We start from the raw sequence: 24,926 nt of genomic DNA, 5'->3' as shown, positions 1-24,926 counted from the left end.
GCTATTTTTACAGCAAGGCCCTAGTAAAATTACATAATATTTAACTAGGGTACAATTATAAGAGTTACCTATGAAGTTTAACTGCCTTCATTCATGTATAAGAAACACATTTATGGGGGCGCCTGGGTGGCACAGCGGTTAAGCGTCTGCCTTCGGCTCAGGGCGTGATGCCGGCGTTATGGGATCGAGCCCCATATCAGGCTCCTCCACTATGAGCCTGCTTCTTCCTCTCCCACTCCCCCTGCTTGTGTTCCCTCTTGCTGGCTGTCTCTATCTCTGTCAAATAAATAAATAAAATCTTTTAAAAAAAAAAAAAAAAGAAACACATTTATGTGTTTCTTCTGGCTAAGCTTTTCATGTTTCAGATCATAAAATTGATCAGTTTGCTTATGTGAAAATCCAAATGATCACATAGGGAAAATGGCTTGGAAATTCATGTCATATGAAAATGTAACATGAAATATGAAAAATGCAATATGTAATATAAGAATATTATGAACTATTTTATGAGATTGATTTTATTTTATTATTTTTTAAAGATTTATTTGAGAGAGAGAAATCGGGAGACTGAGCACGAATGGAGGGGGAGGGGCAGAGGGAGAGGGAGAAGCAGACTCCCCATTGAGCAGGGGGCCCTATGCGGGGCTTGATCCCAGGATCCTGGGATCATGACCTGAGCCGAAGGCAGATGCTTAAGCTTAACCTACTGAGCCAGCCAGGAGCCCCTATGAGATTGATTTTAGAAGCAATTTTTCTCGAGTATTTTAGGCATTTAGCATTTGTTATCTCTCCTTCAGCTATTGAATCATCCTGGTTTTTTTTTTTTCTTTTAAAGATTTTATTTATTTATTTGACAGAGATAGAGATAGCCAGTGGGAATGGGAGAGGAAGAAGCAGGCTCATAGCAGAGGAGCCTGATGTGGGGCTCTATCCCATAACGCTAGGATCACGCCCTGAGCTGAAGGCAGACGCTTAACGACTGCGCCACCCAGGCGCCCCTGTTTTTGTTTTTTAATGGCTTCTGTTTTGAAAAAGTCTTAGTATAATTTACAGAGTTATGAGTTCCCCCCCTTTTTTTGCAAGTACCAAAATTAGTTGGTGTTTCTTAAGAAAAAAATTTTACGTTAGAGTCTCTTTGAAACTACATTTGAAAGGCATTTTGCTAAATGACTCCTGACTGGTATTTGCTTTCTGTTTGCTCTCAGATTTGTTGAACCACCAATAGTTTCAAAGGTTAATGCAAACTTTGGTAGTGTAACTGCATTTCAGAAAACTGAAAGTTAAAGTGAGTGTCAGAGTCTTCTCGTACGATATAGCGAAGGGTTTGCCTTGAAAGCTCATCAGTGTTATAATTTTACAGTGAGCAGTAATGTTTGTCTAAGAGGATTGGTGGCCAGAAATAAGCCACGGTGTCTAATGAGACACAGGGACCCAGCTGGGCAAGATGCCATGGCATTTCTTGCGTTTGCTTTTCTCATAAGCAAAATGGCCTCGTGTTGAAGAGGATGGTCACAAAGTCTGAGGAATTAGAGATCAGAGTGGAATTTTCAGACTTCTTGCCGAAGATCGAAGGAAGCCCTGGATTTTGAAATGAGTGAATCTGTGGAACTGTGATTTTCTGTAAATCAAATGGGGAATGTCTGTGGATGTGTCAGAGCTGAGAAAGAAGAACAGTATTTAGATCCTGCCAAAACTCCTTTGAGCCCTGAAAAATACTCTCCCGGAAGAAAATACTTCAGGAAAAAGCCGACCAAGACAATTGTAGGTGACACAGAGTCAGGAGAGCCAAACAAGCAAAATGAAGGCAAGAAGAGTGGCATTCAGCTCTCAGAAGAACAGCCAGCTCTTTTCCTCAGGGGACTCGTACGGGAGGAGTCTGCTGCCCCAGACCCCACACTGGAAGATGGGATTCCGCAAGGGAAGACACAAGTCGTAGTTGACGGTGTGAAACAGAAACTTGTGCCGAGTGCTGTAAACAGTCTATCTTACCATGGGGACACTTCTCCTGCTAATGACAGTGACACAGAAGCAAAAGTTAGTGACCTGGAGGAAAGGATTCCAGAAAAGGACAGCACTCCATATTGTGCAAAGAGGAAGGAACATTTAGATAATGCCAGCAGGAGAGAAATAACATTCCAAAGAAAAGCTGATGTTTCTACCTTACGAAAGGCAGCCAGCTTAAGTTCCATTCACTGTGGTACAGAGAAATCATTTGAGAGAAGTGGGTTTTCTCAAGACCCATCAAAAAATTTTAGCAGTGTTCAAGGAAAGCAGAACACTGAGAGATTTTGCCCTCATGACATGTACCATTTTTGCTTTGAAAAAAAGAGATGTCATTCCCTCTGTACCGATGTGTCCTCTGCTTCCAAGGACACAGACGGAAATGAGGTAAGTGAAACCTGGAGTCTGAGTTTAAGGTGTAAATAAGGACTCAGGTACTCATATCTGACTGAGGTTCTGTAATTTGTCTAATTTAGTTTATGTGTAAGTTGGAGAGTTCTTGGTGCATTTTGTTTTTTGTAACCTTAGGTTTGATTAGTATGATTTTTTTTTTCTGTGATAACCACATTCTTTGATCGTACTTAAATTTAAACCCCTGTACATTTTTGTTATTGTTGGAAGACTTAGAAAAGCATCACTGTAAGAGAATGCACATCTTTTGAAGTTCTCTAGTTCATGTTCCTTGACTTTTCCTATGGATGAGCCTTTGGAGACTTCGCTGCAGTGTAGGCAAAAATTGCATCAGAAAACAGTCACGAGAAGATAATAGCTTCATGATTAATATCAGGAGGATACAGTACAGTTATCATTCAGTACTGACTTGCTGATCCGTAAGTTGGAAAAGCCAATTCCAGCTCTTTACCAGTCTTCATGCACAGGAACACTCACATAATTGCTTTTAATTCTGTGTGTGTGTGTGTGTGTGTGTGTGTGTGTGTGTGTGTGTGTTGGGTGGGTATCACAGACGAAATCGCCCAAATCTTTTTTATCTCTTTGTTACGTGAGTTTTTCCGCAGCCCCCATCTAAAATCAGAAATCATTTGGGCAGCATGTCCTAGGAATTTCAGTAGGACACCGACTGCCAGGAAGTTGAGACCTTTTTTCCTAACACTGATATTTAGCTTTAGACAAGTTACTTCTCCAGGGTTTTCACTTGTCTTTGAAATGTGAGTGAATATTTATTTACTTGCTGGAGACATGCATTACCCAGACAGCCTCTACATGTTACTAGGTGGGAGTGGATGGCCTTTTCTTTAAGCTCGTTCTCACTTTGTCTTTTAACAAAAACTCTGGACATAAATGGGGTATGGATGTTAAACAGTCTTGGCGAGGTCGGCAGAGATCATTTGTACAGTGATAGAATGAGGTTTTATTGGGGTCAGTGTGCATGGTCCTTGTGGGCCTTAGCCGGGGCGCTCTGGGAAGCTGTTCCTGTGTACATGTACCGCCACGCCCTGCCAATATTATGTCAGCCCTTAGATTTACATTTTTCAGTGGTTACATTTTGAAAAGAAAGCATAGAGTCTGTGTCAGTGCAAAAGGAAACTGCTTAGCTCTTCTGTGTTTTGGAATGAAACCACTTGTTTTGCTCCATGTTTTCCAGCTGTTTTTTTTTTTTTTTTGTATATAATATGGCTTCTTGTAAGCCTTACATTTTTTCGATAATGGGAATTCTTAAAAGCTGTTTCCTAAGTGGTACATAAACTTCCCTGCCCCCCTGCCTTGTTTTGTTCTCATGCCAAGGATTTTACCCTTCTAATTGGTGTAGATTCTTGGAACTTCAATGGAAAATATGTGTTCTAAGAAGGCACAAACCTGCCAGTTAGATTTGTTAAGTAATTGTGATATGGAGGTACTTAACAAAGCCTCATGTCTTCTAGAGTAAAAGCCGAATAGGATGGTCATTATTTATCTGAGGAGTTTGACATCTTACTTCCCTACAGTCCAGATAAAGACTCTTCATTCTGGAGCTTACAAAGAGTCAGAACCAACAGCTTGGGTACTCCCCCTTGGACATTCTTCCTGTTACCTTGGAGGTGTTTGATTCTGTTTGCTTAATTACCTTTGGTTAGAACTATCCACAGAACTCTTTATCTTGCACTGGCTTCTGCATGTTTTATTGGAGAATTAAATGCAGATGAGGGCGCTCAGCCCCTTTATTAGCATTGCATCTCAGAAATGACCGGTTAGCCAGCATTCCTTCCTTATTTGTTCCTTCAAGATCTTTTTCCTATCTTCCCTGTCACATCCATTCTGCCTCTCGGTCAGTTGTCTGCAGGTTTCAGGTTGATGACTTTGAATTAACGTCCGAGTAGAAAAGTGTACAGTTCTCTGAGCTTTTCTTAACCTTTGAATTCGTTCAGGCCTCTGACATAAACTTCCCTGGTCCCGTGAAATTTATTATTTTTAGTACAGGTGACCAGCTTACCTCCTCTTTAAATCCTTGAATTCCTGTGCGGACCTAGAGTGCTCTTCCAGGCGCAGGGCTCTGTGGAGGTCCTTCAGCCAGCCCCTCCTTGAGTGCCTACTGAATAAAATCTCATAATCATGTTAATCTTGACTAGGTCAGGAGTTGTAAATTAAAAAAAAAAAGGAGGGTGAGTATCTTAGATTTGTGTATTGCTTTGAAATTGGAAAAAGGATTTCAGACACATTGTGTCTTTTAGCTTAACAACTGTATGAACAGGCAAAATAGTTCTTTTATAGAATGAAGAAGTCAAAACTAAGGTTAAATCATGTCCTTAAAGCAACACAGTAAATGGCAGTCGCTGAGTTGAACTACTCAGCAACCTACTTTGATTAATTGTCAGAGTTCTGAAGGGTATTGCTGTGAGGTTGGAGCAGGCTTGATGTTTATAGGAGTTGCTGTTCATCTATGAAGGTTCAGTGTTATAAACAGAGGCGGAAAGGCAGGCCATGTTTGGGGACAGGGAGTAATGAGCTCATTGCAGTCACCTTCTTGAGAGATTTCTTATTTGTCTAAGACTCACGTGCTTCCTGTACCTTGTGACAAGGTTTCCTACCTTTGCCCTTGAGCTTTTCCCACAAAGCATTCTTCTTTAGTTTCACAAATCCCACCTCTTTCTAGTCTTGTTACACTGATTCCAGCAAAGCTGGTTGTTTTCTCTGATTATAGGCCATTGGTTCTCTAACTGACCACACGCAGGTGTCACCTGAGGGGCTTTTTACAAAATACAGGTGCCTGGATGTCACCCCAGTGATTCTAGTGTAATAGATTAGGGAGGAGCTCCAGAGATGACTCTACTGGCCAAGATCGGGATATGGCCCTTGTTAGTCTTCTTATTCTGTAGCAGTGCTTTTCCAAGTGTGACTCCAGAGTCCCTGCAGTACAATTATCTGGGATGCTTATTGGAAACGCCTTACCCCTGATTTAACTTGATCAGAGTATCTTCTGCTGGACCATAAGAGAACATGGCATGTGTGTTAGGCACCCTCTCACATGTTTCTTAAAAACACAAAATTTTGGGAACCAGCATCACCCTGGCTTAGCATTTGTACCTCGTTCTCTTCTTAAGGTAGGTTTTCTGATAAGCAGTCTGACTTATGGGCCCAGAAGGCAGGAGGTCTGAGTTCTTGTTAAGCTTTGCCCCAGAGAGCTGTATGACTTAGCTTTTTTCATTTCTTTAAGTCTCTGTTTCATTTTCTAGAAAAGGAGGATATTGGACTAGATCATGATACTACTGTTAATAATAATGGTATTTGTTGAGTCCTGCTGTATGCCAGACACTCCACCATTATGATATTTAATCTTCGGAGCAAGCCTATGAAAAGGTTTTATTTCTGGCTCCATTTTATAGAGGAGGATACTGAGCCTCAGGAAAGTTAAATAACTTGCTTAAGTCACTCAACCAGTAAGTGGAAGAGCTTGGAGGTCCCCCAGATATCCACCAAGTTGGGCTCTTACCTGTTACGAGTTACCCACCTTTCCCCCATATACATCTCTTTCACTTTTAAATTTCTATGAATTCATGTGTATAACTTCATGCCATTTTGTTTGTTAAGTGTTTCCACCCCTTCCTCCATCTCTCCCTTCTTACATTTCTCTATCAAGCACTGGTGATGTACCTGTTAGATATTGAACCAAAACAAAGCGCTGTGAGAGAAATAAAATACAGCTCTTTTCTGCATGCAGTATATCCCATTGTTTGTTTAAAACAAACGACAGGGACCATGACTGTAAACTTAATCACTTGAAAGTTAGGCCTCAGGGATGATAATCACGAATAACTTTTAACTTTGCACCACACCACGTGGCCGTGTTAACTAATGAAAACCGAACTAGTCTTAGGTTCCTTTTAATCCTCTGGTGAATTGCCAATGTATAGTGCAGTAACCAAGAAAAGAAGCCAAGAGAAAAGGATGAGAAATAAGGAATGTGGATATTGTACAAGTTATCAATCTCTACATAATGAAGAGTTTAATTTTTTAATTAACTTTTATATTATAAAAACTTAAAAAAATTGAGAACCATCTCAAAATGTTAGATTACATTAATATTCAAACTCACTGAACTGTAATTATTTGATATTCTTTACTTTAACCAAGTCTTTTATGAATCTTAGGCTACAGAATTCTTACTTAGGATTCAAACACTAGGATAGGGTTCCTGGGTGGCTCAATTGGTTAAGTGTCTGCCTTCGGCTCAGGTCATGATCCCAGGGTCCTGGGTTTGAGCCCCACATCAGGCTCCCTACTCAGTGGGGAGCCTGCTTCTCCCTCTGCCCCTCCCCTCTGCTCGTGCTCTCTCTTTCTCACTCTCTCTCTCTCTCAAAATAAACTCTTAAAAAAAAAAAAAAGAATTCAGCACTAAGATAAAACCTGAATGTTTTTCCTTTTATATGATCGCTTTGGTCTACAGATTTTGAAAACAAAGGTCATTTGGTTTACAGTTGACTAACTCATTCCTTTCTGAATCATTTCATCTTTTTAAATGAAAATACACATTAATTTTTAAAAAAATTTTACTATTGCTAGTTGTTTTTCGGATTTCATAACCAGTCTGTGAAAATTTAGTTGTAAAATAGTTGCATAGAATTTGGGTCTTTATCAATGCCTTGATCTTTCCAATTAAATGAAGGACATGCAAAAGTTTAAAACCGTTGCTGTACAAGAAACATAGTTATATTTATATTTCTCCCCATATTTGAAGAAAAAATAAACGAGTGCTTGCTAAAGGTAGCTGTTAATTTAGAGCGTTAGCACTTGAACTTTATCAGCTTTTTGCTTTTATCCTCTATTTAACTCTTCCTTTTAGGGAGGCAGTTTTAGCCAGATAGAATTTTCAAAATATTTGTGCCATCTTTGCTGTTAAAAATATTTTGCAGAGCATTTTCACACGTTTTTGAAACTTGGAAGCAGTCACTAAAAATGTGTTGATTACATTTGTTTCTGCCAAAATAGTTAAAATATCTTTGAAGAGGTTGTCTTTGGAAGCAAACATCTTGGCTTGGAAATATTTGCCTGTGTTGACAAACTCAATATGGGATTTGCTTTTGCGTGACTACAGTGTCAAGTAGTGTGAGTAAAAGGGTTGTAGCGATAGTCCACACCGTGGTTCACTCTAGGACAGGTGCTATTCTGAACCACGTGCAGGTGTCATTTTAGTCTCTCAGCATGTGTGTGAGGAGGTACTTTACATGATGGAAACTGAGGCCCAGAAAGGCCACAGGGCTAGTATATGGTGGTGTCAGAAATTGAACACAGGTCACCACCTTCCACTGCTCTGTGCCAGTCTTCCTTCCAGTGTTATACTTTGACTTGTACAATAATTATGGTAAGAGACTCCAGAGGTAGAACAATTTTGAGATCTGTCTTTTCCAGGCTGCAGCTTTCATTCTTATTCATACCTGAACTCTCTCAGATAATAAACTCTATTTTTTTTATTTAACAAAAATATATGAAAGAATTGAATATTCTTTAATACCACTCTTGTGTCCAAGTCTCTGAACCAGTAGTTATTTTGTGTTCTGCATGGGAGCATGTTTGACTAGGTATCATTTCTGTGTTTACTCTGTGTCCCTTAAATCATTTTTTGCTTCGGAGCACCTGGATGGCTCAGTTCGTTAAATGTCTAGCTCGTGGTTTCGGCTCAGGTGATGATCTCAGGGTTGTAAGATTGAGCCCCACATCGGGCTCCACACTCAGCTGGGAGTCTGCTTGAGATTCTGTCTTTCCCCCTGCTTCCCCTCTCTTAAAATAAAGAAATAAATCTTTTTAAAAATAAGTTTTTACTTCTATAAAATGAGGTGGTTCTCTGATAGGTAAAGCTCTTTCTGGAATGTTGTAGGGAGTCAGTATACATTTGGTGTAGCAGAGGAAAGAGACCTTAAGAGATCTTGCATCAAAAGACTGAGATTTAACTCAGGTCTTACTTTCCACATCTGTGAAACAGGGTGGTGTGTTTTGAGCACTAAGTGAGATAATATACGTGAAAAGGACTTATTGGGCCCTAAGTACTTGATACCTTCTATCTTCTTACTGTCTCTTGCTGCTGTGGAAAGGAGAAAATACTTTGTAACCGGCTGCTGACTAGAAGAGCTGTATGTTTTCAAAATTTGTAACAGGGCATTTCTTTCTTTCCTTTGGACATAAAGCTTTCTGCCTAAGCAGAGTACGCTGCCCCCTTCCGTCTCCCAACTCCACTCATCCTCTCACTATATCTTCAACAAATACTTCCTGAATACATTTGTTGGCCAGACAGTATATTCCTCTAACTCCATAACTGTCAACCTTTTAGACCAGAAATACCCCTTGGAATAACCAGTTCTTGGAGCTTGTATTGGTTATTTACACCTTAGTACAAGTCCACTTCAGAGGCATTGTTAATAGTAGCTCTGGTATGAGAAAAGAACAATGCTGGAGGCAAACCGGCTGTTCTGTGGGGAGATAGGCTGTCAGTTGAGGTGTTGTGTTTAGTCTAGTGAGGAATATTTCCATGAACCCTGACCTTCAGTTCGTGTGAGAGATCCAGGGGTATAACTTCCTCTGAAAATGTGTAGAGTTCTATGTATCAGCTGCTTGGCCAAAATGGAGACTGAGAAGCTCCAATGAAAAGGGCTTGACTTTAGGGGTTAAGGCAAAGGTGGGGGGTCCCTCTCATGACCTGTATGTGTACAGCCATTTTCCCAGCAGATGGTGCAGGGAACGGAAGCACCCCCTGTGGCTATTGACCCGGAGGAAAAATTAGTGTGAGTTGTGAGGATAGATTTCTTTTCTAATGTGAAGGAGAAACTTCTTGCAGATTCTAGACTGGCATTTAGGAGACCTAAGTCCACACCCTAGGCCTTCTACTAGCATACAATGAGACCCTGGACAAGTCACTTCACTTCTTATAGCCTCAGCTTGCTCACCAGTGAAATGAGGGGGGGGGTCTTCCAAATGGCTTTGCATATTTTCAGTTTGAGTTCCCCTGATTCCTTAATCCTTAAGTATATATACAGCATTCTGTCAGCTAAGTATCTTAGTTTCTTACCTTCAGAGATGTTGCCTTTTCCAGTGTTATACAGAAATTATTTAAGTAGTAACTTTGATTAAACTTATTAATCTTTTCAGCAAATTATAACTATTTCATAAATAAAAAAAAGTTGCATTATTTATAGAAGAATGAAATCCAAGCATTCTTTAAAGAAATAAAGTGAATCTTTTAGGGAGTATCTGACTCAACTTTGCAAGTTGGCTGTTCTTGTGTTCTCAGTGCATGCCAGAACCATGACAACATCTGTAAAAATAGGGTGTTCCTGTCGCCCAGTTGTCTGGTGGCATTGACTTTGCTCAAAGGACTTTCACATTTACAGCCTCAGCTGACCAACACTGTGAGGCAGTTGCCATTCACTTAGCAGTAAGTGGGTCATCTAGCAATAAGCTGTGAATGAAAGCAGAGTGCGCTATGAGATGGGATATGTTGGCTTGTTTTCTTAAAGACATTTTGAGGTTATCTGTTGTCAAGTTTATGAAATTGTTTTAGAGAAATGATGCAGATGAAGCTTAGTTTCACTGCTCAGTGTCAGGCTCCCGCTGAGTGGTCTCTGGGGTTGCGCTTGCTGCTGGGTACTTTTGGGCAGTGGTCGGGGCGTTATGTTATTACTGGAAAGTGAGGCTCATTGGAAACCATTTACTTGCCTAAAATGACAAGTTTTACATGACATGATAGGTTAAAACTCATTCATATAAAATGAAAACAGGAGCTATATTTCTGATCTTTCATTCTTTTCCCCCCTCCCTCCTTCCCATCCTTCCTTCCTCTTCCCCTTCTTATTCAGCCGATATTGAACACTTCATCTGTGTCATGTTGGGCAGAGTATGAGGAGACTGTTTCAAGGGGAGAAGTAGCTTGACTGGAGGACCCTAAGAGAGAGGGAGCATGTGGTCCACGTGGTCTGATTGATCATTGAATTGAAAAGGGAATGGCTTGAGTCCAGTGAGATCAGCCAAGACTGAGCCGGAATACTGTGGCTGCAGAGTCAAGGACAACCTGAACCGGCGTTTGAGAGTAGACCAAGACTTGGCGTAATGGGACTAGTTAGGAGACTATTACTAACCCAGACGCTGAGGCTTAGTTCCAGAAGAAGTTGAAAGCTCTTTTGAGCCCAGTATTATTCCAGGTCTCTCATGACTGTGTCTTAAAAGATGTCATTGGTATTGGCATTGGAGACTAGAGGTGATGGTCCAGACCAAGGATAGTAGTTACTGCAACTCAATAATTGGTAGTGGGGAAAGAGAGAACACAGGGATTAGAAGACCCTTTTCTTCCCTGAACAGTCTTGGGACAGCTCATATATCCATGTTATTAGGTGCTCATGTCTTCCCTAAGGGTGTGGGAACCTAGCAGATGACTGAGCGTAAGGGGCAGGATGAGTCAATACACGTGATGAGGCTTCAGAAGAGTTGGAACGACTCATGTTTTTATTTTGTGAGAGTTCTAGCACTGATTTCTTTGGCTGCCGGATGACAGAAGCAACACAGTCCGTTTGTTTTCAGGTGTTTATTGCGTCTTTGAGCTGTTTGTTGAGACTGTGGCTCACATTGCCTGATAGTGACTTATGAGGGTCCTATGATGTGCCCTATGAAACGAAGCTCATTCCTGAGCAGGCACATGCTTGCTCTGTGCATTTGGGTTAGACTTACTTTTTTGTGTTTGAATTCTGTCTGTACCTCTTTACACTCCCCACCCCGAGACTTTCCTAGGACCCCCAGCACCTTCTTTTAGTTTCAGTTATTATTGTTTCAATCACTGTATGTTGTCTCTGCTCTGCCAAGAGGGAGAAGGGAAATTATGTAGTAAAGTATCGGTATTGTGTCTAAGGGTAGAGGTAATGTGGGAAAAAGAGACGTGAAGGTAGTAAAGAGTATGAGAGATTTGTTTGTTGGTAGCAATTTTTTTTAGGCTGAGGTTTTTTGTTTTTTAATTTCAGTTTTTGATCTTGCTTCTATGGAGTGAAAAGATAAAATAGAAATTGTGACTTCTTTATTCTGAAGGCTCAGGATCCTGAACTATGAAAATGATTTCATATACTTGGTGTCTGGATTCTTTTTTTACGCCCTAACATGGCTCAAAATAATTTTGCTAAAATATATAGCCTGCAGCCATATTTCTAATTCAAATGGGTTTGAGGACTTCTTATCTAAATGGTTAGATTTTTCTGAGCATTTGTTCTATTTCCAGTAGGAACAGTGCTTTTAGGATCCCCGTTGGAGAACCCACTTTCTAATAACGTGACCATGCAGTTTTTGAGAATGCCTTACTGTCGCATATTTTTAACGGAACTCCTCTCTGTAAACCAGCTTTTGTCAGGGCTCTGGAGAATACTTGCACTTCACGTAAAAGTCTTGTAGATTCTTCTTTCTAATTTCGGTTTGAACTATCTTGGAAGAGGAATAGACATACATAGAATGATGGTAAAAGGCAAATTACCCTTTCTTGCTCTAGCCCAGTAGTGACAAGGAAATAACATTTCCTCTGTAATTCAGGTGAAATAAAGATTTGGCCAATTCAGTGTAAGTATATTTAGCAAAAAGTATATGAAGATTGGGTATTTTTCTATTAATTTGCTTCAACCAATTCACTACCATTTTCATGTGGAATTGAACCAAGTATATCGGATAATACTAAAAGTAAACTTAAGCAGAATCTGTGATAAACTATTTACTGAAATTTCACATTTAAAGCAGATAATGCAAAAAAAAAAAAAAAGGTCAGTGGAGTTGCTTAGTTGAAAAATTAAAGAAAATAAGCCAAAAGAATTATTTCGATTGTAAATAAAATAGAAAGCTCCTAAGGTGCAGACTAGACATGACAGTTCACATGAACTTGAGATTCCCAATAGTGATACTCGGTTCTAGAAAAAGGCGGAAGCTTTGCTGAGCCCAGTACCATTCTAATGACCTATCACAATTGTGTCTTAGAAGATACCATGAGATTGACGTTGACGTTCACTTGAGCTTGCAATATAAAGACATTTTAATTCAAACATTTTGACCTACTCTCATCATACTTTCCTTGAACTTAGAGAATACTAGATTTAGCCCGTTTTTATATAGTGCCAAAATAAATTTTTTGAAAAAGGTTGTGAAATGTGTCATTTCTATTGTGTCAGTAGTAAGCAGACAAAAACCTACTTGGTCAAGTGACATTTTTAAGGGTGCATCAGTTTTGCTGGTTGGAGTTTGCACATCCACTGTAGGTAACAAAGCCTCTCCTTCCTGTGTGGGACCTTGAAGTCTATGATGAAACAGAAGTGATCAAGGATATCCTGGTTGCCTGAATGAAATAATTCGTATTCCACAGATACCAAACTCAGTCACAAAGACATAGTTCATGGGGCATTTACTGTCTCTTATGTGCCAAGCAGGGACTGAGTTAGACAGTGTAATAGTAAGATAAGCAAGACACTGTTATTTTATGTGTGTTTGCTCGTGTGTTAGAAGGAGAGAAGATCTATCAACAGATAATAATGATAGCCAACATGTACTGTTATAGCAGTATGTGTGGGCTGTTGTGGGAGCACAGAGGATGGTGGGACGTCTCCCACAGACCCTGGAGGTGGAATCGGCTAGGGTTTCCTCAAAGGGACAGAAGAGTGAAGGGCTGGAGTGGGGTGGCAGCTGGTGAGGGCATTCTGTAGGTAAGAAGGAGCATATATCAACGCATAGTATCCTGTGGAAATGTATTCTTATTGAGGGAACAAGGAGCGGTTCAGTGTGGCTGGAGCATGACGAGGTTTTTTTGGGTGAGTGTTGAAGGGGAGGGAGGAGAGATGAGACTGCATAGGACTGTGTGGCCAATTGAAGGTAGGTATGGACAGAGAAAAAGGCATCAAGGTGGACTTCAGGGTTTTTGATTTGGGGGCAACTGGGTAAATGATGGGGCCATCCTCCAAGCTACGAATATAGAAGGACGAGCAGGATGGAGAAAGGACAATTCACTTTTCTCTGTAGTGAGTTTGTAGAGGTTGTATGATAAAGCACAGTGGAGCCAGATAGATTCAAGTCCAAGTTTTACTTCTGCGTGTTAGTAGTTTGTGCACTTGAGCAAGTCACATAACCACTTCGTGCTTTGTTACTGTGTGTAAACTGAGACTGTGTTGTGATGGTGATGAGATGATATCTGGGAATCGCTTGAGCGCACTGTCTGGCTCACTGAAGCGCTCAGTATATGGTTAGTGTTACTGCTTTGACAGAAGTGTTCATGAGGGAGTTGGGATTTATAGGTCTTGAGTTCAGGGGTGAGGTGTGGGAATAACATAGGGATCCCAGAGTCATCAGTATGAGGGGGCAGTTGAAACCACTGTAGAAGATGAGCTTATCTAGGGAAAGTGGTAAGGGGGGCGGACTGAGGACCGAGCCTGAGGAACAGCACTAAAGGAGGGGTAGCAGAAAACTGAGAAGGACGGGCCAGAGAGGAAGAAGAAAAACCAGCAAGGAGTGACATCAGGGAAGCCAGGGAGGCGAGACTGCCAGTGACAGATGCCTCAGAGAGATCAGGATTGGAAGATGGATGGATTGAGGGGCACCTGGATGGCTCAGGCCTTTAAGGTCTGCCTTCAGCTCAGGTCATGATCCCAGGGTCCTGGGATCGAGTCCCATGTCAGGTTCCCTGCTCAGCAGGGAGTCTGCTTGTCCCTCTCCCTCTGCTCCTCCCCCTGTTTTTGCTCTCTCTTGCTATCTCTCTCTTTCAAATGAATAAATAAAATCTTACAAAAAAAAAAAAAAAGAAAATGGGCGGATAGGAAAGCAACCCTTGAGCTCTTCTGTAGGATGTTTTTCTGTCATTAGACTGCAGACTCCATGGGGACGGTTGTCTGACCAGTGCCCAGGAGTGGTATGACAGCCGACATTTGTGAGTGCTGAGGGAATAAGTGAGACTTTGGGAGAGGAGGTAGTAGCTGATTGCTCACCGTATCTTTGAGCTCTGCAGGTGCCGTGTGACCTCCCTCCTTTTGTGTCCACCACTTCCTGTGTTACGTTTCACCATCTGATTTCCTTTTTTCATTGGGAAAATCAAGTCATGAGTAGGAACCTCCCTCACTTTCTTATCTGGTCTCTGCTACTTAGTTTTAGTGGAGTGATTGGGATGGAAGCCAAGTCACAACAGGTTGACAGGTAAAGATAATAAAGGTAAAAAATACAAAAATAAAATCATTTAAAAAAACCCATAAAAGATACAGAGGTTTTTTTTTGTTTTTCTGTTGCTTTACTGGGAAGAGAGAGAAACAATGATAAGTAAAGAGGGATTGAGTTTATGAAGCTTGTTTATTTATATTTATTTTAGGATGGAAGAGACTTGGGCATTTTAAGTACTGAGAGCAGAGACCCAGATGAGGAGGGAATGATTGATAGAGTGAGACTCCCAGGAGGCAGGAGGTGGAAGGATTCTGAGCATAGGAGAAAAGCAGGTCAGGTAGAAGCCAAGTTTGTGGATAGGGAAGGGAGGGTGTTCCTACTCATGCTGCTGTTCTCTTTATAAAGAAAGAGATAAAAAAGTGCTAAACGTAAGGGGGTGGTGGGTTAGGGAGTTTCTTGCATATGGTAAAGGATATTGAAAGAGATATTGTGAGGGGTGGAAAAACTGGCCAATTAGGACACCAAGAAGAAGTGCCAGGTTTCTTAGAGTGCTTAGCTGAATTGTGGAGCTGGAATTTGTGGGGCAGCAGCCCACATGGAACTATGGTTTTCCAGTGGAGCTTTTAGCCTAGGGTGCAAGTAGAGGAGACATACAGCTGACTTGGCCAGGGTTGGACTTTGGCCAGGGGGTGCAGGGCAAGGAGAAGGTTGTGAGGGAGTTGAGGAAATTATTTGAAGTGGTGGATCATGTTGTATAGGCCAGATAGAGAAGGAGGTGAAGATAAAAGAGGGCTAATAGAGTGGGACACAACTGGACAAGTCAAGGAATGTGAGATGTTGATGAAGCCAGATAAGTGGCTTAGCTGGGGATAGAGAATGAAAGTGGAAGAACAGGAACTCGCCACCGGAAGTTAGATGTCTGAGGTGGGCTAATCGTGGTGTTGAGATGCAGGATGTAGCAGTAGGTGTGGAGAGAAGGTGGACTGTGAGGGTGCTGTACAGGCTGGAGACAGGAACACGCTGAGCCAGATGTCGGATCTTGGGGTGGGGGCGTGCAGGATCATTTTTAAGGAAAAGAAGAAGGTGGTAGTACAAGAGTGGTCTGTGATGTAAAAATGAGGTCTTGGGACCTATGGGTTATGGTTGGACAACTATCGGTTGTGTCACTGGGGGAACTAAAATACACTTGCCCTGCCTACGGGTCTGGGGGGTGGGTGGGACTTGACCTGGGGCAAGAGGGGCAGACCTGGTTCAGTAAAATGGTAGAAGCGGTGTAAGGTCCTGAAGAGGTCAGAGACTTTGTTTACCACAGGGTAGACGTTTCTGGAAAGCGTGAGAATGGGGTCAAGTGGGGTCGGGAGAGATGAGGCAGGGAGGAAATACAGGCACGGGAGGCTCGGTGGCAGGAATAGCCTGCATGTGGGTGGGAGCCAGCAGTGACCTGGATGTGAGGCCTGAGGGCTTTGAGTTTCCCAAAGGAACTGGGCTAGAGAGGATTTTGTTTGTTTTCGGTGCTAGCTGACAGGTTGTTGGTGAGAAACTTGAAGCGGCCAGCGCGGCTAATAGAACTGCGGCGGGAGAAGCTAACATTTATAGAGGTTTCTACATGCCAGGCACTGGACGAAGCGTGGATGTGGATTTCTTTTATGGAATCCGTAGAACCGCTCAAGGAGGTGGAAATGGTGATGTCATCGTTTAAGTTTTTGGAATGAGGAAAAGGATTTTAGAGCGACGATGGGAATGGCTGTCGGTCACAGTCCCGTGAACTGTTGGAGTTGGAATCTGAACCCAGGCGGCGTGAACGCACACATTCTCTGATCTCCGTGTCACCTCCAGGGTTTGAAGGGAGGAAGCGCGATTACTTCCCGGAATCAGACCTGACCCGTCACTGACGGAGGAATCAGGCTGATGTGTGCTGAATGCACAGATTTTAAAGCAGGGGTCATCAGTGATGACTACAGACTTAATTTTTAGGGTTTTATTTATTTCCTATTTTGATTTTGGTTGCACAGTATCATGAAAAGTTTGATATACTCAGAGAGGTAGTGGTTAATGGTAACAGGAGATTTTTAAAAAATACCTTGATTTTTCCCTGTAGGAATAATACTCAAGTAATTGGAAATAGCAGGAAAAGCTGAAAATGAGTCAGTGTGTTAGCAGTCTTTGGTTGTTAAAGTTTGGTTTGTAACATTTGAAAATCACAGGTTTTTAAATAGTGTATGCAGTGTAACAGTCTGAAATTGTGTGGGAGTAATAATCTGAAATTCATCCTTTGGAACCTTATTTAGTAAGACTAAATTACTTTCTCCTGGTTGATATTTAGACTGTTTTCATACTCTAAAGTGCCCTTCCTTTATTATCCTTCCTTCGGTAAAATGCTGTGCAACACTTGAACCTATTAAACTTACCTTATAGTCGAAATTTACTGACTTCGCTCGTGAATAGGTAATTCAGTGACTGCACTGGCATGGTTCTTGACCTGCAGAAAATAGTCCCCCCTCTCTCCAGCTACCTCCCTTTTCTTGATATAGTTGTAATTACCACCCTTGTAGCTCCCATGGTGTAAGGGTTTCCAGAAGCAGTTGATCTTATAGTTCGTAAAGGCTAAGAGAAACACGTTGTCAGATTTTACCTGGAGACTCAACTTTCTCATTCACCGTTTCCTAGATTCATTTCTCTGAACATTTGTTTTTACAGATTTTGATTTGTTTGAGGCAGCAAATTTTAAAACTTTATTTTTTTACTTCCTTTATAGTAGGAGAATTGGGAGAATAATAAAACTAAGTTTTTGCTTCCCCCTTTGTCAAAACGAATAATAAAAACCACAATGATAAAATCGCCGACATTACCTGTGTTCGTGTTGTCAAATTCTCACAACACAGTGTAATAACTATTACCATCATTATTTTACAAGTCAGAGAACGGACTTAAAGCAGTTGAGGAACTGGAACATGAATGGTGGCGATGGGATTTAAGCTCCTGGGATGTGCTAGAAAGGCTCTCTAGGATAATTTTATTTTATTTATGGATTTTTAAAGATCTTATTTTTTAATTTATTTAGTGAATGAGAGAGAGTTCGCAAGTTGGGGGGGAGGGGCAGAGGGAGAGGGAGAGGGAGAATCCCAAGCAGACTCTGTGCTGAATGCAGAGTTGGGGGCGGGGGTTGATCTCAGCACCCTGAGATCATGACCTGAACCGAAATCAAGAGTTGGAAGTGTAACTGACTGAGCCACCCAGGTGCCCCTCTCTAGCATAATTTTAGAGTATCAGTTGGAAATTGTATGGAAGAATATTGGTGGTTTTTCTGCTCTTTTTTTCCACATTAAAAAAAGGAATTCTTCCTGTGTAGTCTATATAATGTGCTCATGTATGCACATAGTTCTTTTGTGCTATGGAGATTAGCACAAATTCTTAGGAAAGATGATTAAATTGAGACACTTACGGGGATGCCTGGGTGGCTCAGTTGGTTAAGCATCTGCCTTGGGCTCTGAGATCAAGCCCCACTTTGGGCTTTCTGCTCAGCAGGGTGTCTGCTTTTCCCTCTCCCTCTGCCCCTCCCCCCACTCACACGTGTCAGCGCAAGCGCGCTCCCTCTCTTTCTCTGTCTCTCAAATAAATAAATAAAAATCTTTAAAAAATAAATAGGGACACTGTGCTCCACTTTCCAATTACCTGTCAAGGAGCATGTCTCAGACTATGGCTGGGAGTGAGCTCCACAGGGCACGGTCGTCTGTGCCGAATAGTGGAGAAAGGGTCCATGTGGTGTTGTTAGGGCTGCCAGGCCTGCCGTGGGCCTGCACGGGGTCCCCAGTTGGCCAGCTCTTGTGGCAGCTGGGAGGAATAAAGGGCTTCCTGTTTGAGCCTAGCACTGCTGCCTGTAAAAGGCTTTCTTCAGTCTGGGTTGTTAAAATTTTCTGCTTTCAGTTGCTTGATTCTGCCTGTTTTGACCTCTGACTTCAGTGTTGTATTTAGTCCCTGAGTGGGACCTGAGACTGAAAAGAGTCCTAAACATGGTCTGCTCCTACCTCCTACCTCCTCATTTTATAGATGAGGAAGTGACTCACAGACATGAAATGAAGTATTCAAAGCTATGGGACTAGTGGCCAGGACTAGAAGCCAATCTCATGACTTTACTGATGTTTTTCCTGTTACAAAATGATTAGTGACTCCCTATGTATTGCTTCCAGTTCCTTATTTACTCACCCTGATCCTGGCTTCCCGCCTGTCTCCTTGATCCCCTGGCTTTGCAGCCTGCACTGATTGAGGGAACAGTTGTTTGTTGGTGTTAATCCCAGCTTTGGAATCACTGCGTGACCCCTGGTAGAGTCACTTTGTGCCTTAATGTCAGTATCAGCAGATTAAGTAGGACGCTTATTAGAGAAGTTCTTGAGAAAATGTAAATCATGTGAACTGGTGACCTGTTTTATTTAGTGTTAGAGACTTTTAGAAAATTTAATGAAAACAAATAAAGTATAGGGAAAAGTCAGTTAATACAGATTTCATCTTGAGTAAGCTGAAAAAGGACTCATGAGAAAGTTAAAGAGACTTTAGGTCAAATTGTTATGTAATGTAGTAAATTGGGGACCTTCTTTGTTCTTTACACAGAATACCTGTTGGATCAAATCCTTCTCTGCGGGTGGTAATGTAGATTAATTTGTAGGTTTTACTTTTGATCTTGAACTTGAAAAAACATTTGGTTGAGTTGTTTTAACAGATCTGGTTGGTAAAGAGGAATCTCATTGAAAATTAGAATTTTCAATGCTGTGACATTTTGGCATAATAAAAAAAACCTAGATGCTTGGGTTAAATCCTAGTTTTCTATCTATCTGTGAATCTCTTTGAAACTGAGTTTCCACTGTATGTAAAAATGGGGAGAATATACTTAGCTTTCTTGTGAGAATTATGAGGATTAAGTAAAATAACACTTGCAAAGTTCTTGGCGCATAGTAGGTTCTCGGTCTGAGCTAGCTTCCTAACATTTTAACACTTTTTATTATATTTAGATATCTGATATCCATGTTACTGGAGAGTCAGAGGATATGTCTGCTAAGGAGAGATTGCTACTGTGGACGCAGCAGGCAACAGAGGGTTATGCTGGAATACGGTGTGAAAATTTCACTACCTGCTGGAGAGATGGAAAACTGTTTAATGCCATCATTCATAAATACAGGTATGGAATTGGTGGGGTCTTTTTCCTTAGACAAATATGAGAAGTGTTTCTTCCATTTCCAAATTTCAAAATAACCTTTTATTATTATTTTTAGCAGCAATACATGTGCACGGCAGAAACTTAGAAAATGCAGACCAGGCACAAGTAGAAACATCACATTCCCACTGCTCCAAGATCATCACTCTGAGCTTGTGCACACACACAGACTCTCACAGCTATAATATGCCTTTGGATTTTGCTGGTAACTTGGCAGATAGTAAGCTCTGATAACGCAGAATCTTCAGGCAGATGAGCACAGTTTTGCACACAGAGGACTGATCGATGGTAGGGGTGAGGGTTTAGTTTCAATTTAGAGCTCATGCATGTCCAAATTATAGTCTCCTAGGCTCGTTACTCTAGGGAGTAGCGGGGTTCAAAAGTGGCCAACTTTAGGGTGGTTAGCGGTTTTCTGGTAAGGATTGTTATTATTTTTAAGTTTGTTTCATGTATTCATCTCTACACTCAACATGGGGCTCGAACTTATGACCTCGAGATCAAGAGTCGGTGCTCTTCTGATTGAGCCAGCCAGATGCCCCATCTGCTGAGAATTATTAACAACTAAATCCCAGTTAATACTGACATAGCGCTTACTAAGTGCCAGACTCTATCCTAAGCAGGTTTTGCATGTATTAATTTATTTAGTCCTCACAGCATCCCTCCAGGAACATTATCATCCCCAGTTGACAGACAAAAACTGAGGCACAGAGTTAAACTTGCTTATAGTCACATAGCCAGCAAGAGGCGGCTTTGAGATTCAGACCCAGGGCCTCTGGTTTTTGACTCCATGCTTTTATTGTCCTATAAGGAGCTAGATCCCCAGAAAATATTTACTAAAAACAATGTATTTCTTGATCTCAGTTGCTTTTCTTAGTTTTGCAAAAATTACATCATGTTGTCAAAGAACCGTCTTCCTAGAGAAAGCTAAAGCTGTAACTCATTAGACTAACAAACTTATTTGGTAAAGACAATAATTAGAGTAGTTAATATTTTGTTAGCTTTCTATACATGAGGCATTCTGTTCATTGCTTTCCTTATGGTATCTCATTCAGGTCTCCCAGCAGTCCCGCAAAACCGGGGCTGTTGTTATCCCACTTTCACAGAGGAGGAGCCTTGGGTTTGCCAAGGTTACGCCACTAATACATTATAGAGCCGAGATTTTAATCCAGGTCTGCGTGATTTGAAATCCCATTCTCCCCATCTCTCTCCCTTCTCTGTTTTTCCTTTCGTTCCCCTTTTTTCTCCCATTCTTCTCTTTCTCTCATTTTTATTTTGGACATTCCAACATCAGTAACACTGTAACGAATCTCCCAGGCATCCGCACGCACAGCCCCTCTAAAACGCTGTAGTAGTCCGCTTTCTTTATGGAACAACATTTCTGTGGAGGTAGGGATAGTCTGCCTGATTAAGGAGAAAAACCAGAATCAACTTGCCTGCACATGTTGAAAATAAAGTACCAGATCTCCTTGAGTAACACAGTGCCAAGAGAGTTTAGTGGTTACAGACATTTCAGTTATCACAATGCACTTCTCATGTGACTTAAAACATGAGGCCGTCAGAAGGCTGTGTAGTTGGGCACCTTTTATACCCGGGATGATAAGATCTTCTTGGCCTTTGAATAAAAATATTTGGATTGTTATACCTGAAGGATTTATGTCATGATGCATCTTTGAGGGTGTGCTCTTTTCTCTTTGAAGCGTTTTAAATAGAAGCAAAGCATTTAGAAGCCAGCTATTCTTCTAAAATAGCAGACTTTTATAAACAGTGGTCTCCAGACATTGTCTCTTTAATACTTGTGCAGGAGTGGAAGTACGAATTAGTTTATGCGTGCTGTGCGTTTTTCTCCTAAGTACTTGAATACGTCACTATATGTCAGAGATGGTGAAGTTTCCTAGGGAAGTTTAATGTTACAGAGCTCGTATTGCTTTAGGAGAGAATTTGGATCTTGTGAATGTTATTTGTTTTGAACTTTTAATCTGATGGAGTGATCACTTTAGAAAATCGTTTAGCTTTAACTTTGAACTTCGATTTCCTAGTTGGCTTTGTTTTTCCTTGTTGGAATTCATGGTAAAAATAGGGAGTATCAGGTTTAAGTGCTCACAAGATTTCTGTGTTGCTGAAGGTTGTTAAGTTATCCTGTGCCTCATAAAATATTACAGTGGCCTTTTTCACTGGAAGAAACCTTTCATGTGTGGAACTGTGTTTTTAGCTAGGGTCCTCAGGCTTCTCTTTTTATTTAAAAAGTAATGAGTATTTTTCTTCTAGCATGTGTAAGAATTAAATGCATAGGGTTGAACTGCACATAATTTTCACTGTTGAATGCCTTAAAATACTAAAGGGGGGAAATGAGAAAGTTATAAACAATTGTAAAATCCCTACGAGCAGATTTTTGGATATTGAACGGTAATGATCACATTTAGAGAGTAGTGTCTAATTTATAGTTGTTTCTCTTGATAATTATTTCCATAAATTTTGTGATGTATTTGGGTTTGCCGTAGAAACATATCCACTTAATTGGGTTTTGGGTGTAGTTTTTTGTGGGTAAAAAGACTTTTTTTTATATGAGTTCAATTTGACTTATGTACTAAAAATGATCTGAGGTGGCACATGGGTTTGGTATGTACTCAAATACCAAATCTAACTGTATGGAATACTTGGTCGATAAGGATCTTAAGAGGGAGTGAGGGCTTAGCAGGAAAGAACCTTCAGATTGCTGTCGTGGCTGGAAGGAGGGATGTGGGGCTCCTCAGGGAGCAAGTTTGCATGCCCTAGAGAGAATACGAAAGATTTCTCTGGAGATTAGAAGGAAAATGGATACTGTTGGTCATTGAAAAGTAAACCAATATCATTTGTAGTAAGTGATCTCATCAGATTTTTATGTAATTATCTTCTGGAGATTTAGAAATACTGATGTAAAGTTGGGATAGAGTAATAGCCATAGCGTCCTTCAGATTTTGTATTACTGTAAATACTGTCAAAAAAGTTAATCAAGTACATTAATTTGGATTGTCCAGCATATATTTTTATTAGTGCACCCATATGAGAATATGACTTTTGAGGTAGAGAGAATGTTTGTTTATACCAGTAAGCAGTACTTTACTAACATGAAGTAAAAATGAAGAGAAATTTTTATCATAAGACTAATTTATAGATGACCTCTGAGGTTAAAAAGAAAGTAACTCACATAGAAGGCACCCAAGAAATCTGTGCAGACTGTTGACTATGTATCAATTTCTGTTAGCTGTTTTTATATATGATAGCTTTTAAAATGATCACAGTCCTATGAAAGAGCTGACACCATTTCCATTTTTATTTTTGTATTAAATGATCAAATTATTAAATAATTAAAGAAACTGGGGCTTGGAAGGGAAACTAATATGCTCAGCATGACTTATCTTTAAAATGATGGAGGTGAGTCTGGATCTCAAGTCCTCATAGGCTTCTGTATAACTACTTATCATAATCCCCGGCAGGCAAAGTAGGTATCAAGAAATGGAGCTGCTGACCTGAGCAACTGGATAGTGCAGTGTTGAAAACTAATGATATTCACCAAAGATATATGAAGATTCTTGATGAATTTAAGAAATGACTAAATGAATAGTACATTTATAAATTCTAACTAAAGATCTTTGTACCTTGTAGGAAATTAATGAGGGAACAACATTAATTGCATAACTTAGAATTAGCTGTCAATGAAAATAGCATCAAACAACTCATAATATAGTGAGTAACATTATAAATAATGAGAGAACATGAAAACCCTTAGCATAAGTAAGAGAAAAACCACAAATGAACTGTTCTATAGTTTTGGTATGTCATATTATCCTAAAGAGGTAAAGAGCCTGGATTACACAATGGGTAATAAGAATGATAAAGTAGTATGATTTAGTGGAAGAGATTATGAAAGATAGTTCCATAGGAGATATATATATATCCATTTTTTTTTTTTTTTGAGAGAGAGTGAGCATGTGCAAGTGAGGGGAAGGGCAGAGGCAGAGGGAGAGGGAGAGAGAGAATCATAAGCAGGTTTCATGCCCAGTGCAGAGCTCAATGCAGGGCTCAATCCCATGACCCTGTAATCATGACCTGAGCTGAAAGCGAGTCGGATGCTTAACTGACTGAGCCACCGAGGCGCCCCATAGGATCTATTTAAATAGGTCAACAATTCAGATGATAACTACGCTTATCATGAGCATAGTGTAATATATAAAATTGTAGAATCACTATGTTGTACATCTGAAACTAATATAACATTGTATGTCAACTATAATTAAAAATAAATAGGTTAATGATACAAACACTACGGTTTTCTATTAATTCTGTCTTTTTTTTTTTTTTTAAAGATTTTATTTATTTATTTGACAGAGACAGAGACAGTCAGCGAGACAGGGGAACACAAGCAGGGGGAGTGGGAGAGGAAGAAGCAGGCTCCCAGCAGAGGAGCCCGATGTGGGGCTCGATCCCATAACGCCGGGATCACGCCCTGAGCCGAAGGCAGACGCTTAACCGCTGTGCCACCCAGGCGCCCCACTATTAATTCTGTCTTAGGAAGCTGTTCCTAATTCCTTCTAGGAATGTCTGTTTGTTATGTTCAGTTTTTAATGGGAAGAATTCAAATAATAAGACTGCCATGTATCTGTACTAGTTTGTACTTGTTTTCTCTGTATAGTTTAAGTTTCTTCAAAGCATATTGAAATCTTTTCACTGAAAACCACAACTCGTAAGAGATCTCGGGTAAATAAGCCTCACTCTTGCCCCTAACCTTACTTTTCATTGAAAAGAATAACAAGGAAGACTGGATCTGATGGACTTGGATCAAAAGGATGTCACAAAAGCATTTGATGACTAAGTAGCTTAAAAGCAAGAGAAGTAGAATTAACCGAGAATCCGCAGCCATGGGATTCTAAACTCTAGTAGATTAATCACTCTGGCAGAGTTTGGCTAGAGAGGACGAAAATTCTCATCAGTAGCACACGTTCTTCACAGTAGGTGTTCCAAACAAAGGTTCAATGGATTTTTCTGTATTCTAAGAGTGTTCTCAAGTATCACACGGTAAAATTGATTTTCTTTCTTTTTGAAAGAAATAAAGCTCTTACTTCTAGCTTGAAATTCAACCCCTGACTTGTCTTAATTCATCAGT

The 24,926-nt window shown here is 40.6% G+C and overlaps 1 protein-coding gene across 22 annotated transcripts in view; it reads left to right on the top strand.

Moving 5' to 3' along the window:
- The window catches only part of DST (dystonin), a 472,609-nt gene that overhangs the window by 263,592 nt on the left and 184,091 nt on the right, over positions 1 to 24,926 (top strand). For 21 of the 22 annotated variants that reach the window (XM_034648017.1, XM_034648015.1, XM_034648006.1 and 18 more), the window contains one exon: positions 19,584 to 19,750. In XM_034648017.1, the coding sequence (XP_034503908.1) occupies positions 19,584 to 19,750 (167 nt within the window). Of the gene's footprint in view, positions 1 to 1,360; positions 2,389 to 19,583; positions 19,751 to 24,926 lie in introns of those variants that run through there. The other variant, XM_019799351.2, reaches the window with a different exon arrangement.

This window comes from Ailuropoda melanoleuca, chromosome 19 (genome assembly GCF_002007445.2).
Source record: "Ailuropoda melanoleuca isolate Jingjing chromosome 19, ASM200744v2, whole genome shotgun sequence".
Taxonomy (NCBI): Eukaryota; Metazoa; Chordata; class Mammalia; order Carnivora; family Ursidae; genus Ailuropoda; species Ailuropoda melanoleuca.
This window is presented reverse-complemented; position numbering and strand designations above follow the sequence as displayed.